The sequence below is a fragment of the Prionailurus viverrinus genome, chromosome B3, assembly GCF_022837055.1.
Source record: "Prionailurus viverrinus isolate Anna chromosome B3, UM_Priviv_1.0, whole genome shotgun sequence".
NCBI lineage: Eukaryota > Metazoa > Chordata > Mammalia > Carnivora > Felidae > Prionailurus > Prionailurus viverrinus.
In genome coordinates this window covers 129,200,641-129,216,130 of record NC_062566.1, presented here as the reverse complement: position 1 = coordinate 129,216,130, position 15,490 = coordinate 129,200,641, and the positions used below count along the sequence as shown (strand labels likewise).

Here is a 15,490-nt window from a genome sequence, read left to right as displayed (position 1 = left end):
GACTTCCCCTAATGTTACCTTGATATACCTACCCACCTGTTCTATAGAACTTATTTCCATTGGGCTCTTCTGGGTCCCCATGGGGTGTGGAGGAATGTTACCTTAAGTATGGCCCATGAACCAGAAACACATATACAGAACGATATATATACACATACACGTATGTATACATATACACATATGTATATGTATACACAAACGTATACACATATATATACGCATGCGTATATATATATATACACATATATATACATATATGTATATATATGTGTATATATACATACGTAAACACACACACAGAAAATGAGCATTTAGAAACTTTCATCAGAATCTGACATGCCGTACCAGCTGGTTGTGCTCTGTAAGAGGATCTGTCTGCAACACCCTGGGGGGTAAAGGTTGCCCATCTCCTCAGATGCCATGTTACCTGGAAGCCTGAACCACCTGGCAGAAAAGAGGACTTGGATCCTGCCAGCCCCGGGTTCGAATACTGGTAAGAGCACTTTCTGGAAGTGTGACCTTGCACAAACACTTCACCGTTTTGAATGAGTCCCTTATCAGGAAAATGAGGATAATGCTAACGAATCAACTATGGCAGCCGCAGTAGCAATCCCTGGACAGTTCTCGCTCTGTGCGGGCACCAAGCATCTTCACACGGTAACTCCCCACTCTCAACCATCTGCAAGGAGGACTGACACCACTCCCACTTTACAGCTGAGGGGCCCAAGGCACAGAGAAGTTAAACAGCCTGGCGTAGGTCGCACAGCAAGTGGCAGGGCTGGTATTCAAACTTCGGCAGTCCCGGCCCAGCTCCGAGTTCCCACACACCTTGCAGTTGCAGACGAGCGACGTGCCTGCGTGTCTGACTCCACACAGTGCCTCCGAGCAGGGGGCTGTGACCGCTGTCCATCTGCTGCCCTCTTGATGGGCTGAATCCCGCTGTAGAACAGGCTGATTCTTCAGTCCTGGGGACACCACTCCTGTTGACAGAGGCCTGCTCGGTGCTGCCCCCACCCCCACCCAGGATGGGACCACCATGCTGGTGAGAATCCTGGGGTACTTTGCCCATTCTTTTTTTTTTTTTTTTTGCTTTTAAGTTTTATTTAGGTAATCTGTACAGCCAACATGGAACTTGAACTCATGACTCCAAGACCAAGAGCCCCACGCTCCTCTGAGCCAGCCAGGCACCCCAGCCAGTCCTCTGGACACACAGACCGCCGGCCACCCACTCCGGGCCAGCCCCGGTGCCTTCCCGGTGCCTTCCCAATGCCTTCCGGCTCACATGATGTAGGGTTTGCACGTTCTGGGAAGTAGAAGGCATGGTCAGAAAAGGGTTAAGCCTTCGTCTTCTTACCTGGGTAATGAACTGGTTAAACTAACCAATGGCTTTTCAACTTTTTAAAAAGCAGAACACGTGCACACACACACACCTGTCGATAATATCCTTGACAGAATTCCACAAGCTAAAATAGGTGAAGCAGAGCTGCTCTGACAGGATGAGGGTGGAGGCCCGCAGCTGTCTTCTCTGTCAACGCACCCCCGCCTACCCCGCTGGCTCCTAAAGGTGAAAATCGTAGGCCTCTGAGGAACGGTCTGAAAAGCTATCTTCAAAAATCTTTCAAAATTAACATTCAACACGCTTCAAAGATGAAGGTGGTGACAAAATGAAATCAGCCTCATGTAGAAAAAAAATAAAAGAGGGTCTACATCTTAGGAGAACTTGATTTCTAAGTATGAAGGACATAGGAACATAAAGCAGAGAGAGACCCTCAGAGCTTTGACCCAAACCAGCTATGTGATGGGGGGCGTGGTGGGGAGGGGGTGGTCATCCTGAACCTTTCTGAGCCTCAGTTTCCTCACTTGTGAATCAAAGGCTACAAATTAGGTCATCTTTCAGGGTTTCTTCCAAGTACAATACTTGCACTTTTGTATGGTTGTGTGTGTCTTTTCCGGAATTTTGTGGGGATGAAAGAGACACCGCTCCACTCGGAGGAATGGGCGAGGAAAGGGCAGGTGGTAAGGGGCAGCGCGACCCGCCCGTGCGCAGAGAGGGGGCTGGCACAGCACCGGCAGCAGGACAAGCCCCGTGAGGCTTCGGGGAGACGAGAGGCAGCAGGACCCAGGCGTCTCAACAGCTGCCGCCCCAACCTCCGCCAACCATGAGACACACAGCTGCGGGCTGGGTAATAAGCGGACAATCACACTCCTCCCCTGACAAGTTGCGTTTGAATCCAGAGCGCCTTTCCCGATGGAGCGCGACACACAGAGTCCATCTTCAGAAGAGCTGGCACCACCGTGAGATCCCACATCGCTCGGAGGATGGTTTTACGTATATTCTCTTAACGCTGTCTAGTTTTCATTCCAGAGTTTAGAAAAGTGAGTTTTTTTTTTAGTGACACTGCTAATGACCATTAAAAGTATAACCAGCATCCATGTTCACAGGAGTGACTTTTGCAGTTTTGTAGGGGTGTAGATAAAACTTAAGGGTGAACGTCCAGTACAAACAACATCTAATATTTGGGGCTTGATGCCTTAAACCTAAATTCCACAGTACTTTAAGATTCTCAGGAGGGAACCCACATATTCCCGTGTGTATCTGGTGCTTTGGTATAAGGAATATTCCAAATCCATGGCCGATCTGGGGGGCAGGGCAGAAAAAACATATTACATATGTATAACACTTATTTGAACAGGATTAAAAAAATTCACTTACCTGGTAGGATAAAACCACCCATGTGCTGGAGTCTACGAACTGTTAAAAAGCTTTTCTGAACCAACCCCAGACAATAGTCCCTTTCAGGCAAAGGCTGTCGGTAAAGGTTTGTGCTAAGACCCAGGCAAGTGAATGTGGAAACAGGCAAGCAGAAGCCAGGAGGTACATTCCGGCTTGTCACTTACACTGACAAGTGACCTCACCTCCCTCAGCCCCAGAGTCCTTATCTGTGCCTACACCGTGGGACTGTCACGAGAGTTAAAGGAGATAAAGCCATGTAGTGTCCAGCAGAGAAAGAACCTTAACAAGGGCAGTTATTATTTTCTCCTTTTATGAAGCTGGAGAAACCAACAGTAACAGATGGCATGGTCATGGTCACATATAACCAAGGGGCTCATTTCCACATCCGTGAAATGGTTTCGTTCTGCTCCTTAGGTTAGGAACTGATGAGGCAGGAGGGTCTCTATAATGACTGCAGGGCAATGTTGAAGAAGACAACACACCTTGATACGACACGATGGAAAAGAACCCTGAAGACCTATGTTCAAATTTGGCCTCAGGTTCCTCGTCTGTGAAATGGGAATTAGCTGCACAAGCAACCTCCCAGGATTACTGTGAAACATAAATGAGAGAACACCTGTAGAAGTTCCTGACATGTTGCAGGTGCTCCAAAATGCAAACTTTCCCCCCTCTAACTGAGGTTTCAGAAACTGAAAAAATCTGAACAAATCACTTCTACCATGCTTCACTGCTGCTAGAATCAAACCAATTCAAAAGAACCATATATGCCTAGGGTGTAAATACGCTGTGAGGGTGAAAAATAAATCCCCACGGAATCTCCCCACTGAGTCTCAAATACACAACTGCAGAAGGCTGAGCGCTTACAGGGAACCAACCACTCGGCAGGTGAGCTGAAACTACCATCCACACGAGCAGCTGCTCAGCCCTGCCAGCCCGCTCTTAAGGGAAGCTCTCCCTTCCTCCCGAACAGAGAGGTAACACGGTAGCTCAGAGGATGGCCTGGCAAACAATGCGAGGCTCTCCTCACAGTTCAGTGTTGAATCATCTGTGGAATAACTGCAGAGCCAGCATGCGCAGAGCAGCATCCAGCAGGACGTGCAGGGAAAGGATGCCAAAGATGGCAACAAGCTATCAGGACTCTGTTCTCCTCTTTGACCTTGAGAGGGTGTGAAAGCCCGAAACCACACACAGTTAAACCAGCTTGTTAGAAAGCCAGAAGCCCGGCCCGTGTGGAACTGTGTTGCAAGCTCGCTTCGTAAGAGGTGAGGGTTTGGCAGGGCTGGAGTCCCGGGAAGATGCTGCTGGAGACTCCCCGCAGCTACACCGGCCTCAACAGGGCACCAACTATCTCCCACTGGAGCACCTCTTCTGCGGCTACACTTCGCCCGTCTTTTCTGCAAACTGCTCTATTGGTAACATCGGCTCTACTTCATCCCCAAGGCAGAGCACCCCAGGATCCTTGCTGTAAGAGCGGCTATTAGATTCACCACCAATGCAGGGTTTGTGATGCACACATCTGCCAGTCAGCCAGTAACTTCGAGACCACCATTGCATTTCCTCCTCTCCCTGGTGGCCAACAATGATCGAGTAAGGTGACCGTGCTATTGGCAAATCTCTGGACACTCTGCTTTGTAAGTGAGCAAATGTCTGTATCTGTGAGCTGATCACCTGCCATGCTGGCTGTCTCTCTGCTGGGTCTTTTTGCCCATTATTCCTGGAAATCAGCATTAATACTTGCGGGCTTAGAGGAAAGCCTGTTTTAAGCAGTCCTCCAAAACTGTCCCATGGGAGAAAAACGTGCCTCATGATATAGGCATGCACAGATCTGAGGGATCTGTTGAGTGTTGGCTGGGAGCCAGGCACAAGGCTGTGGTCCCCGGGGGTGCAGTTCCGTGGGGCAGACACACAAGCAGGCAGGCCACGGTCCTGGAATTCTGAACCTCACGTCTGTGCTGTGGTTCCCAAAGCTGGCTGACGTGACAACTGCTGGTGCACTTCTCCACAACCCACCTCGAGGCACCTTGTTTCAGTCGGTCTGGGCGGGGCCCTGGCAATACATGCTTTTACCAAGTTCTAAAGGTGATCTTAACACAATCAGTCTGGGATCTGACAGTCTGGGATGAGAAGCTGTCTTTTTCCTGGGATACAATGAAACAATTTAAAACAGGAGTGTGATAGAAGATATGCATGGCAGCCGTGTAGAAGACAATGTCCAGTGGGAAGGAGCCCAAACCAGGGAGATGAACAGGTCATGATCTCATGGTTTGTGAATTAAACCCTGCGTCAGGTTCCGCGCTTATAGCGTGGAGCCTGCTTAGGATTCTCTCCCTCCCTATCTCTAAATAAATAAATATTTAAAAAAAAAAAAAAAAAAAAGCTAAGCTAGAAGTTTGGTGTCAGCCTTGTTTGTACTATGAAACAAAAACAGATTTTATTAACAGAGATGATCAAAATCATGTCTAAAAACCTTTCCTGGTTCTCGGATTTAAAAAAAAAAGTCCTCATTTCCAAAGAGCTTTCAAAAACAGGTCTTTAAAAGTGTATCAACGATTTTATATGACTTCTTTTGCATTTTCTTTGGATTAGAAAGTTCAATCAGCTGTTTCCCTTTCAAAAACAGTTTATGAATCTGCCTCTACTATTTAGCAATAATTCTGATAGGTCTAGACTGAAGTTTCTGAATTCAAGAAATTATTGCAAGTGAATCAAGCAGTAGGGGGAGTGGCTAAACTCTGGGAACTAATGGTTTAAAGCACTTGAGAGAAATAATCATACACTACGTATGTGCTTAGTCTAGACCATGTGTATCACATGTGCCAAGGTTTTAATGACCTCTTCAAATGAGCAATTACATACACAGCTAATCAGCTTAGTTCCACACACTTAAAACTTAAATCTGAAATATACTAAACCTGCAAAAGGTATATACAACTTGGCAAATACCACCTTAACTAAATGATCAATACTGACTTCATCAGTAATCAGGTAATTACCACGTGGCTCCTTATATGATGCACCAAGAAAAACACATTTCTTGTGTGGTATTCTTGGCAAGAGTACACAACCTGGATCTACTTGTGAAGAAACAGTGGACAAACCAAATGTATAATGTCCCTCACCGACTATAAAATAACTGGCCTGTGAAGGGTGCCTGGGTGACTCAGTCTGTTAAATGTCTGACTTCGGCTCAGGTCATACTCTTGTGGTTTGTGGGTTCGCGCCCCGCGTTGGGCTCTGTGCTGACAGCTCAGAGCCTGGAGCCTGCCTTGGGTTCTGTGTCTCCCTCTCTCTCTCTGACCCTCTCCTGCTCAGGCTCTGTTTCTGTCTCTCAGAAATGAATAAACATTAAACAATTTTTTTTAAATAAATGTTAAAAAATAAAATAAAATAACTGTCCTGTGCTCAGCAAAGTGTCACTATCATAAAGCAAAAAGCTTCTGGAACTGTTCCAAATTAATGGAGACTAAAGAGACATGATGGCCAAATGTGACCCGTAACCTGGAACTTCCCTTTTGCTATAAAGGACATTATTGGGGCAACTGATGAAATATGAATAAATTCTGTAGATGATAGTACTGAATCAATATCAATTCCTTTTGATAACTGTACTGTAGTTATGTAAGAGTATTTTTAAGAAATATACATTGAAGTATTTGCTTGCAATTTTCTCTTAAATGGATCAGAAAAAAGTTAACATGAGAAAGGAGATATGCAAATATTCTAAAACACTGACATTTGGGGACCCTGGGTGAAGAGAACATGGGAATTCTTTGTACTTGTAACTTTTTTCTGACTCTTGAACAACACGGGTTTGAACTGCATGGGTCCACTTACACGTGGACTTTTTTCAATAAATATATACAGTACTCTAAGTGTATTTTCTCTTCCTTATGATTTCCTTCACATTTTCTTTTCTTTTTTTTTTAAAAAAATTTTTTTTCAACGTTTATTTATTTTTGGGACAGAGAGAGACAGAGCATGAACAGGGGAGGGGCAGAGAGAGAGGGAGACACAGAATCGGAAACAGGCTCCAGGCTCTGAGCCATCAGCCCAGAGCCTGACGCGGGGCTCGAACTCACGGACCGCGAGATCGTGACCTGGCTGAAGTCGGACGCTTAACCGACTGCGCCACCCAGGCGCCCCCACATTTTCTTTTCTCTAGCTTACTTTATTCTAAGAATGCAGTATATAATACATATACAAAGTATGTGTTAATTGACTTTTCATGCTATCAGTAAAGCTTCTGGCCAACAGTAGGCTATTAGTAGTTAAGTTTTGGGGGAGTCAAAAGTTATATGTGGATTTTCAACTGCACTGGGAGTCGGTGCCTCTAACCCCTGCACTGTGCAAGGGCCAACTGCATACATACACTGTATGTATTTAAAAAAAAGGCGGGGATAGATCACTTAATAGAATATAACCAAAGCCTCTGAAGTTCTGTATGTCCCATTATTTTTTAATTTTTAAGTTTATTTTGAGAGAGCGCACGTGCACATGTGTGTGCATGCATGCAAGCAGGGGAGGGGCAGAGAGAGGGAGGACAGAGAGAATCCCAAGCAAGCTCTGAGCTGCCAGCACAGAGCTCAGCTCAAGGCTCGATTCCACCAACCATGAGATCATGACCTGAGTGGAAATCGAGAGTCAGATGCCCAACTGCCTGAGTCACCCAGGCACCCCTGGGGAATGCTTTTTCTACTGGAACTGAAGAAACTCTGGGATATTTTTAAGGCTCCTTGATCTCTTTCATTCTTGCTTTAGAAGTCCTTTGGAGATTAGGATTAAGTGGAGGAGGTGGAATTCTACCCAAGGTTCTGGGCTGGGGGTGGCAAGTACATAGCCCAAGGCCAGACTAAGGGAAGTCAAGCTTAAGTCAGTCAGTCCCCACCTCCGCTAAGCTTATTCGGAATTCAGGTTTAAGGCAAAAAAAAAAAGGAACATGAAGAACAGACAGGGGAGAAAAGACGAAGCCACAGCATAAAGCCAGAAGGTGGAAGGAGAGGTCTTCACGCTCATGTCCTGAGACATTGGGCAATTCAGGGACTGCCCTGCACAGGCCTTAGGCTCTTTTCATCATCAGCTCACGAAGGGGAAGGAGAGAAAATGAACACTGATCCACCATTATGGGCCAGGAACTGACCTGGATATTTTAAATAACAGCAACAATAGCTAACGTTTATGAACTGCTAACTCTGCACTAGATACGGTGTTAGGTGCTTGACTGATAAGATAGCATCTTGGTTACTCTTTTCAACAACTCTCTGAAGTAGACACTCTTATTTTTCCATTTTATAGATAGAGACACTAAGGCCTAGAGGAAGCAAACAACTGCCCAAGGTCACTTAATAAGTTGCACAGCTGGCAACACAGAAACACAGCCTGGTTCTCTAGCAGTAGTTTTCATTTGCGTGTGCAGGGGGTGGGGGTGGGGGTACAGATTTTCTGGAATTGTGACAAAACCGATATAATCTTGCTAGTGAAAAATGAAAATGCATGAATATACAACAAATTTAGAGGATTTAACAAATTTAGAGAATTCAAACATACACAGCTTAGAAAAAAGGAAAAAGAAAAGCCTTCTGAAATTTACTATCAACACAACTGTTTATAGCTGTAAGTCACCCGCCAGAGGCAGCCGGCACACTAACAGCAGGAGACAGTACAAACTGGGTCAGATGTGTCAGTACAATCTAAGAAACAGGTCCATTGGCAGGGGCAGGTTTGGTGTGGTTACCATAAAAAAGCCAGAAAGGGTGAGTGAGGGTGGGGCAGTATCTAGAACCCAGCGAGCACCGTCCAGGGAAGAAAGGGACCCACTGTGCCAGGCTGACTCTGTTAGGGAACTGGAGATTTTGAATCTTAATGGTGTGAGGTCATTAAAACTTTCCAATCAAGAACAAAGATTTTCCCGTTCAGATTCAGCATTCACTCAAAAACGGTCGACTGTGGTCTGGCTCTCTGCGTAGGCACCTACCTTCCAGGAGAAATACGCTGGTTGTAATAGGACCTTTTGCCATTTTAAATTAACAAGCACATCCTGATTATATATCCGCTCTATGTGAGTCTAGTAAGTGTGAACTCGCTTCAAAGACAGACATTCTGGGCCCGAGGAAAGTGGCCCTGCAGCCTGTGGGGCTGGGTCAGAACCGGATGCCACTCATGCCAGCCAGCATGCCTCCAAAAACACCACGAACCTGAACCAACATTCCAATGACCTTCTATGACGGAAAATACTTGGTCACTGCCTTTAAGAAAGTCACAGCCTTGGGCAGCCAGGGCATCTCCCTTTTAAGAGGATGGGAGGTATCTGTGAAGTCAAAATTATTTTCATCAAAATATTAAGCCATTATTTATTTTCACTTTTTCACGAGTGTACAGATGCTTTGTTACATCATATCACAACAGAGCAGTTATAAGAATTTAACTATCTTTCATTAACCCAGCTAGTAAAGAGGTTTGCAAAAATTGTAGATAATGCCATTTTCCTCACTTTCTTTTTTTGGGGGGGGGGAGGGGAAATTATATATATATGTGTGTGTATATATATAATTAGGTCTATTACTATTACTTTAAAACTAACCAAAATTCTTGGTTTTAATTTCTAATATAGTAAACATCAAGAGATCTAAAAACCCATGTAAATAAAAGCTCTGTGTGGTTCTTAATAATAAGAGTGCAGAGGGATCCTGGGGACCGACCGTTTCAAGGACTACAGCTCTTGCGGCCCCAGACAGGGCAGCAAAGGGGCCTCCTCAAACCTGCGTTTCCAAAGTTTTCCAAAGCCAACCTCCCACTGGGAGACCAACGGCTCTCTCCTCGGCACTGTTCCTCTTTTGGTGTAAAACTCGGACACTTTCCCTTCACCTGTGTCCTACCTTTACTTCCATACAGTTCTGGAGGAAGATCATATGGCACAGGAAAGGAGGATGTTGGCTCCTTGCTCCCTGAGAAGAATTTCTGTTTTACTCTGAAGCTGTCCAGGCCCTGCAGACACACAGAAGGAATCTATGATTGCACCGTATTTGCTGAAAAAGACAGATCTCATGCAGCAATTATATCTTGATGGTACTCACAACAAAATTCAAATTATTTCAGAGCTATTTTTGATGTTTCATAGGTCAGATATATTCACGACTCCCCTAAATTAATCTTTCCGAAAATAAAAGGCTCACATTTTAAAAACTAAATTATAACCAAGTTCACAGAAGTTTAATAGAGAAAAGAGAGAGAAAAACAATTTTGGATATTATAGCCTATTTCTACTGACTGCTATGTACAGTTTGAAGGAGTGTGTAGAAGATGCTGCATATAAATACCTCAAAATACTTTCAATATTGCTATAGTAACAGGCTGCTCACTCTGGTGTAAGAATAAAAGTTGCCTTCATGTATAACGAAAGTGTTCCAATATAATATGATAGGAATATGAAAACAAAAACTCTTCAAGACTCACCAAAATGGAAGGTTTATTCCAAGAACTCCAGAATAGGGTATTATTTTTGGATCTTATCAGGGTACAAGTTAACGTGCTGTACTTAGGCTGATGTTTCTAACCACCACTGCCTTCCAGCACAGGGCCTGTGCAGCAGGGCAGGCGCTCAATACGTTAGACTCATTCTCCTCTTGCCTCCACACATGATCATCCTCCTCTGGTTTCCTTTATGGGTTATCCTGGCACCTTGCTTGCAAGGCAGTCTGTCTGTCTGTCTCTCGTCCCTTCTGTCCACACAACCAAACAGGTACCTACCATCCATAATCTAAATACCCACATATTCAACAGGGTTAATGTCTTTGGAACCCATACAAAGAACTCGAATAGTTCTTAGTCTTGGTGATCACATAACTTAGTAGGGGAGGCTGCTCATGGGCATAGAGTAGGACAAGGTAAGAGTCGGGAGTTACGCTAACCGGGGCTTCAGGCAACCTGAGCTCTAACATTGCTCTGGCATTTACTGAGCTGTGAGAACGGCTGATATTTGCATTTGTTCGTTCAACACATTTTTTTTTTAGTGTTTATTTAGAGAAAGTGAGAAAGTGCGCACACTCGAGTGCACATGAGCAGGGGAGAGGCTGAGGGAGGGGGGACAGAGAGAGAATCCCAAGCAGGCTCCACGCTGAGTTGCAGAGCCCGACGCAGGCCTTGGTCCCATGTACTGTGAGATCATGACCTGAGCCAAAGTCAAGAGTCAGATGCTTAACCGACTGAGCCACCCAGGGGCCCCTCGACACAGTATTTCTTGAGTGCCTCCTCTGTGTCAGGCATCAGTGCCAGGCACTGAGTGCTTAAGAGTTAAAGATGCCAATGTCCCCGTCTTCATGGGGGTACACAGTCTAGTGGGGAGGCATCAAACATACGCATTTATCAAAGTAAAGTAACTACAATTTGTGATGAGCACTGTGAGGAAAAACAGAAGAGTACTGGGAGAGAACAGGAGACTTGTTTTAGACTTGGGGGAAGGAAATGATCAACAAAAGTCTCCCTAAAAAAGTGACATTTTAATCAGGATCTGGAAGAGGAGTAGGGTTAGGAGAGGTGAGAGTGGAAAGAATATTCCAGGCAGAAGGAATAGCTTCTGAAAAGTCGCCGAGGCAGCAAAGAGTTTGCATGTTCCAGGAGCTAAAAACAATGGTCAGTGGTACACCTGACCACTTACTTACTTGGGCTCAATTTTCTCATTTGTAAAATCTGAATAAAGCATCTGGATGTCATCATGGTAAAATGTCTTTCATGTCAACACCCAGTCTTGGTGCGCAGCTGGTGTTCAAGCAACGCTGAACTGCAAAATTAGGATAGAGGTACCTTGCTTGCTTACTCTACAGGCTTTTGCAGAGAGAAAATCAATGCCTAAGTGCTCTGTACCCACGAAGGCCTATAAAAAGGTAAGTGCGATGAAGAAAGGTCCAGAATGATGAAGGTGGAGACTATTAACACAGTGAAAGGCAGTAAGTGATAGCCTGCTGAACTCTAGACAGAAAAGGAAGAAATGCCTTTTGCCAGTAGTAGGATAAGGAAAGGCTTTGTAGCAAAGATTACAGCTGGGCCTTGAGAAATTGGTCTAATTTTGATAAACAAAGAGATGGCAAGAAAGAACATCAAGGGAGACCGGCATAACTCAAGGCAGAGCTGGAAAAGCATACCACAGCCACGTGAGGGGGATGGGGAGTGAATAACCTAATGCACAGGGAGAAGACTGAGGAACACTGGAGAGAACCAGATTCGTCAGTGTTTTGAACGGGAAGCAGTATGGACATCTGGGGCTCGTACCTATTTAACTGGGCCCAACCCCATGCCACGGTGACTCAGGATATCCGGGCATGTGGGCCAAGTCTGAGCCATTGGCGGGGAGACCATCCTTCTGTTGGGGAGCTCATTTGGTAAGATGGGAGCCTTGAGCTACCGGGGGCTCTCAGGTATTTCAAAATTAACTCTGATAATATGGCCCCAAACCCCTGGATTCAGCTGTGCCTGAAGCAACGGACTCACTCTCTGTGTTTGCCTTTTTTCTTACACTGTTTTAGTCGATTATCTGTCACTTACAAACCAAAGCATCACAGGACCCCAGTTAAAGAGCGTGGTCCTTACTCTAACATACAGTGAGGAGTTGCAGGGTTTTGAACTGTGAAGTTCCAATATAAATGCAGCCGGGAACAGATGAGAACAGACCCAACAGGGAACTGTGAGAGCCAGAAGACTGAGAGCGGCTTCTACGCCACCGGGAGATGGATTAGTGCACGGTAATGTGGATACAAATATCAAGCATCGTAACAAAAGCTGAGACACAAATGAGGGGAGTTCGGGAGAGTGAGGTCAGTGGAAAGAGAAGGAAATGGATTTGAAAGAGACTGAAGGAAAACCCAATAAAAAATCAGGGACATACGAGGGCAGAGGAGGAAGCGGGCAGGGAGACCAAGGACACTTGGAAAGGGACACTGCAGCCTGCCCCTCACCCACACTTCCACCCTGCAGAGGGCTGCTGGGCCATCTGCACAACAGTCACACTGGCATCCCTCTTCACAGCTTACCTTCAACAAGTTCTGGACCTTAATCTATTCTTCCGCATTATCACTTACTTGCTGTGTGACTCTAGGTAAATTACTTAACCTTTCTGGGCATGAGTTTCCTCAGCTATTAAATGGTATGTTGAGAGTAAGTCAGTTATTCAGAACAGTGACTGGCACATGGATATAAATTAGTATAGGAAGTATATTCAGGGTGCTCTTGTGATGAAATTACTCCTATTTTACAGGGGAGGAAGTACATTTGGAGGTTAAATAGTCGCCCAAAGCCATTCATCTATTAAGTCGTAAGGCTAGAAATCAAACCCTGACTTACTGATTCTTAGTCTTCTGTTCTTCAACTAAGCAAACAAATGGTCTCACATTCCCCACCAGGAGCCACAACAAAAGAATTCCTTGAAAATTTACGAGGTTATATTAAAGCAGGCCAAATCAGGATGCACCAAATTCTGGAAACCCTGGTTCTTGACATTTTTGAAAAGAGGCCAGAGTTTGGGAAATGAGGTCAATTTAATGACTATGAAGTACTTTACGTGGTTTTACATAAAACAACTTCCCTCTTCTTTGGCTCCTGGTCTATTTCTGTTATTTTCAAACAAATCATGGCAAAGCACTGAGAATCTTTATGGTCTGGCCCAGATCTGATGCCCCAACAGGTTCTGGCACATGCTTCCATCCGTGGTGTCTTACTTCACATAGAAGCAGCTCTGAGCCATCCATGTCTGACAGGGAGCAATATGTTTTTTTCCTGAATGCCATTTCTGATCCAAATTCTAGGGTATTACGGGGGGGGGGGGGGGGGAAAGAAGTACCACTTTTCCCTTCAATCTGGATGTCAAATAATTTGAGGCTGTCTTCTAATTATCATTATTTATATATCAGAGTGATATCACTTGGCATTTTATAAAACAGAGGAAGGCACCCTCCCAGGCACAGATACTTAAAAGACACTTAAGACAATATATTTATAAAACACCAGGTGAGAGGGTGGACATCTATCACACTGGAGAAATTACTGGCTTTTGCCTTCAGCTCCGGGAGGAAAAGAACTGTTATCACCATGACGGATTAGGTTTAGAGGCTTAGCTCAATCACAGAGAACAAGAAACACGCTCAAATTTCATCTAGAGATGTCGTTTACTTTTTAGCTGCATCCAACTAGCATCCTCACACAGTAAAACCCTATACAAGGCATCAAGTTTTCCTGGGTAAAAGAGCAAGAACAGTGAACCTTCTAGAAGGTTCTTAATCAAAGATGGACTAATTGACCAGGAAGCGAGTTACAGGAAGGTAGCTGTCTTGTCCCTCCTATAACGCAGTGTATGACCAAGTGCAAGTGTTTCCAGGTGGGAGCTTAGAAAAGTCTTCACGGAGGACAGTGAACCCAACAGGCCCGAGAAGGGTGGGGTTTTGACAAGCAAAGGGCTACGTCCCTGTGGTGGGGTGCAGTACAGAAGGAGGAAAGGAAGAGCATCCCGTCACCATGGGTATGATGTCAAGATGTGGATTCACTGCATTCACCTCTGCCTTCCACCTTCTGCTGAACTGCTTGGGCTACATGCTGACACGGCTACTGCTGACTGCCAGGCACTGTTTCAACAGGTTACGGGCAATTAGCTCTCGATTCTCAAACGATGCTACAAGTCCGTTACTGCACTGTCCCCACCTCACACGGAGGGAAAGGAGGCCTATGGAAGGAAAAGGAGGCCTATGGAAGTAACAGGTCCAAAGCCTAACAGATGGCAAGCAGAACTCCAACTCCACTGTCACTCTGGCTCCTCTAACACCGTGTGCTCCTAGAGAGTTCCTCTGCTTGATCCTTGGGATTTCTCCAACCTGTTCTTCTTTGCTCTCTTTCCACATTATTTCAGTTTCTAATGGAGGCAAACAGTGGCGCGGGATCAGTCAACTAGTAAGTGGCAGTGTGCCACCAGTGCCACAGCGTACCTCACCCATCCGCCAACAAGCACTCATGGGTGCCCGGAGCCCTGGGTGTGTGGGGGGGGAGGGGGGAAGGGGAGAGAACGGAGGCCGGGAGGCATGCTGCTCCAGGTGACAGGGGGCCGTGGTGTCACACAAAGGATTCTGGATGTCGTCTCGTGGGCCAAGAGGAGACACTGCAGATTTAACGTCAGAGGAACACAGACCCCGGCAGGGGCACAAGGAGCTTCAGAAGTGAAGCCGTAGCCAAGATAGGGAGCAAGGGGACAGACGGAATCAGTCCAGAGAAGACGACAAGGACCTGTAGCAGCAGGCGGCAAAACTCTTGCTAGGGCAGAAGGGACAGGCTGTGGCAACCGGGCAAGGACAGGAGAGGAGGAGAAGAATGCCAGAATGGGGCTTTACTGGCTCAGTGGGAGAACACTAAAGCTTAGGAAAAAACTCCACCTGGAACGGTGTTGACCAGCTGTGGCCCCTTGGGGAACCCTTAGTCCCAGCCTCAATAGACAGCAGGTGGGCAGAAGCGGTGTGGGAGGGGAGGAAGCTAAGAAGGTGGCTCCTGTGCATTTCATTAGTTCTTCCAGCCAGGCCACAGTCCTAGGAGAGCAAATACTTGTGGCATTTACCAATTCTGGCAACAAAAAGACAATAAAATAGTTTAACCAGAACAGAAAAGAGACTTGAAGACAAAGTTCCTGTGGATTTGACTGAAGCATTTTTGACTCTGATGACAGAAAAGAGAACCTGCCATCTTGGGGGCAAATGAATCTAGGGCTCAGGAGGGGCCGGGGTGCCCCTCAGC

General features: G+C 45.7%; 1 protein-coding gene across 6 annotated transcripts in view; it reads right to left on the bottom strand.

Annotated features, from left to right (window-relative positions):
• Positions 1-297: 297 nt before the first annotated feature.
• TDP1 (tyrosyl-DNA phosphodiesterase 1) overlaps positions 298-15,490 on the bottom strand; it is a 92,989-nt gene continuing 77,796 nt past the window's right edge. For 3 of the 6 annotated variants that reach the window (XM_047863081.1, XM_047863079.1, XM_047863080.1), the window contains one exon: positions 7,374-9,715. In XM_047863081.1, the coding sequence (XP_047719037.1) occupies positions 9,434-9,715 (282 nt within the window). In that variant the 3' untranslated portion in view covers positions 7,374-9,433. Of the gene's footprint in view, positions 2,639-7,373; positions 9,716-15,490 lie in introns of those variants that run through there. The other 3 variants (XR_007153039.1, XM_047863082.1, XM_047863084.1) reach the window with 2 other exon arrangements.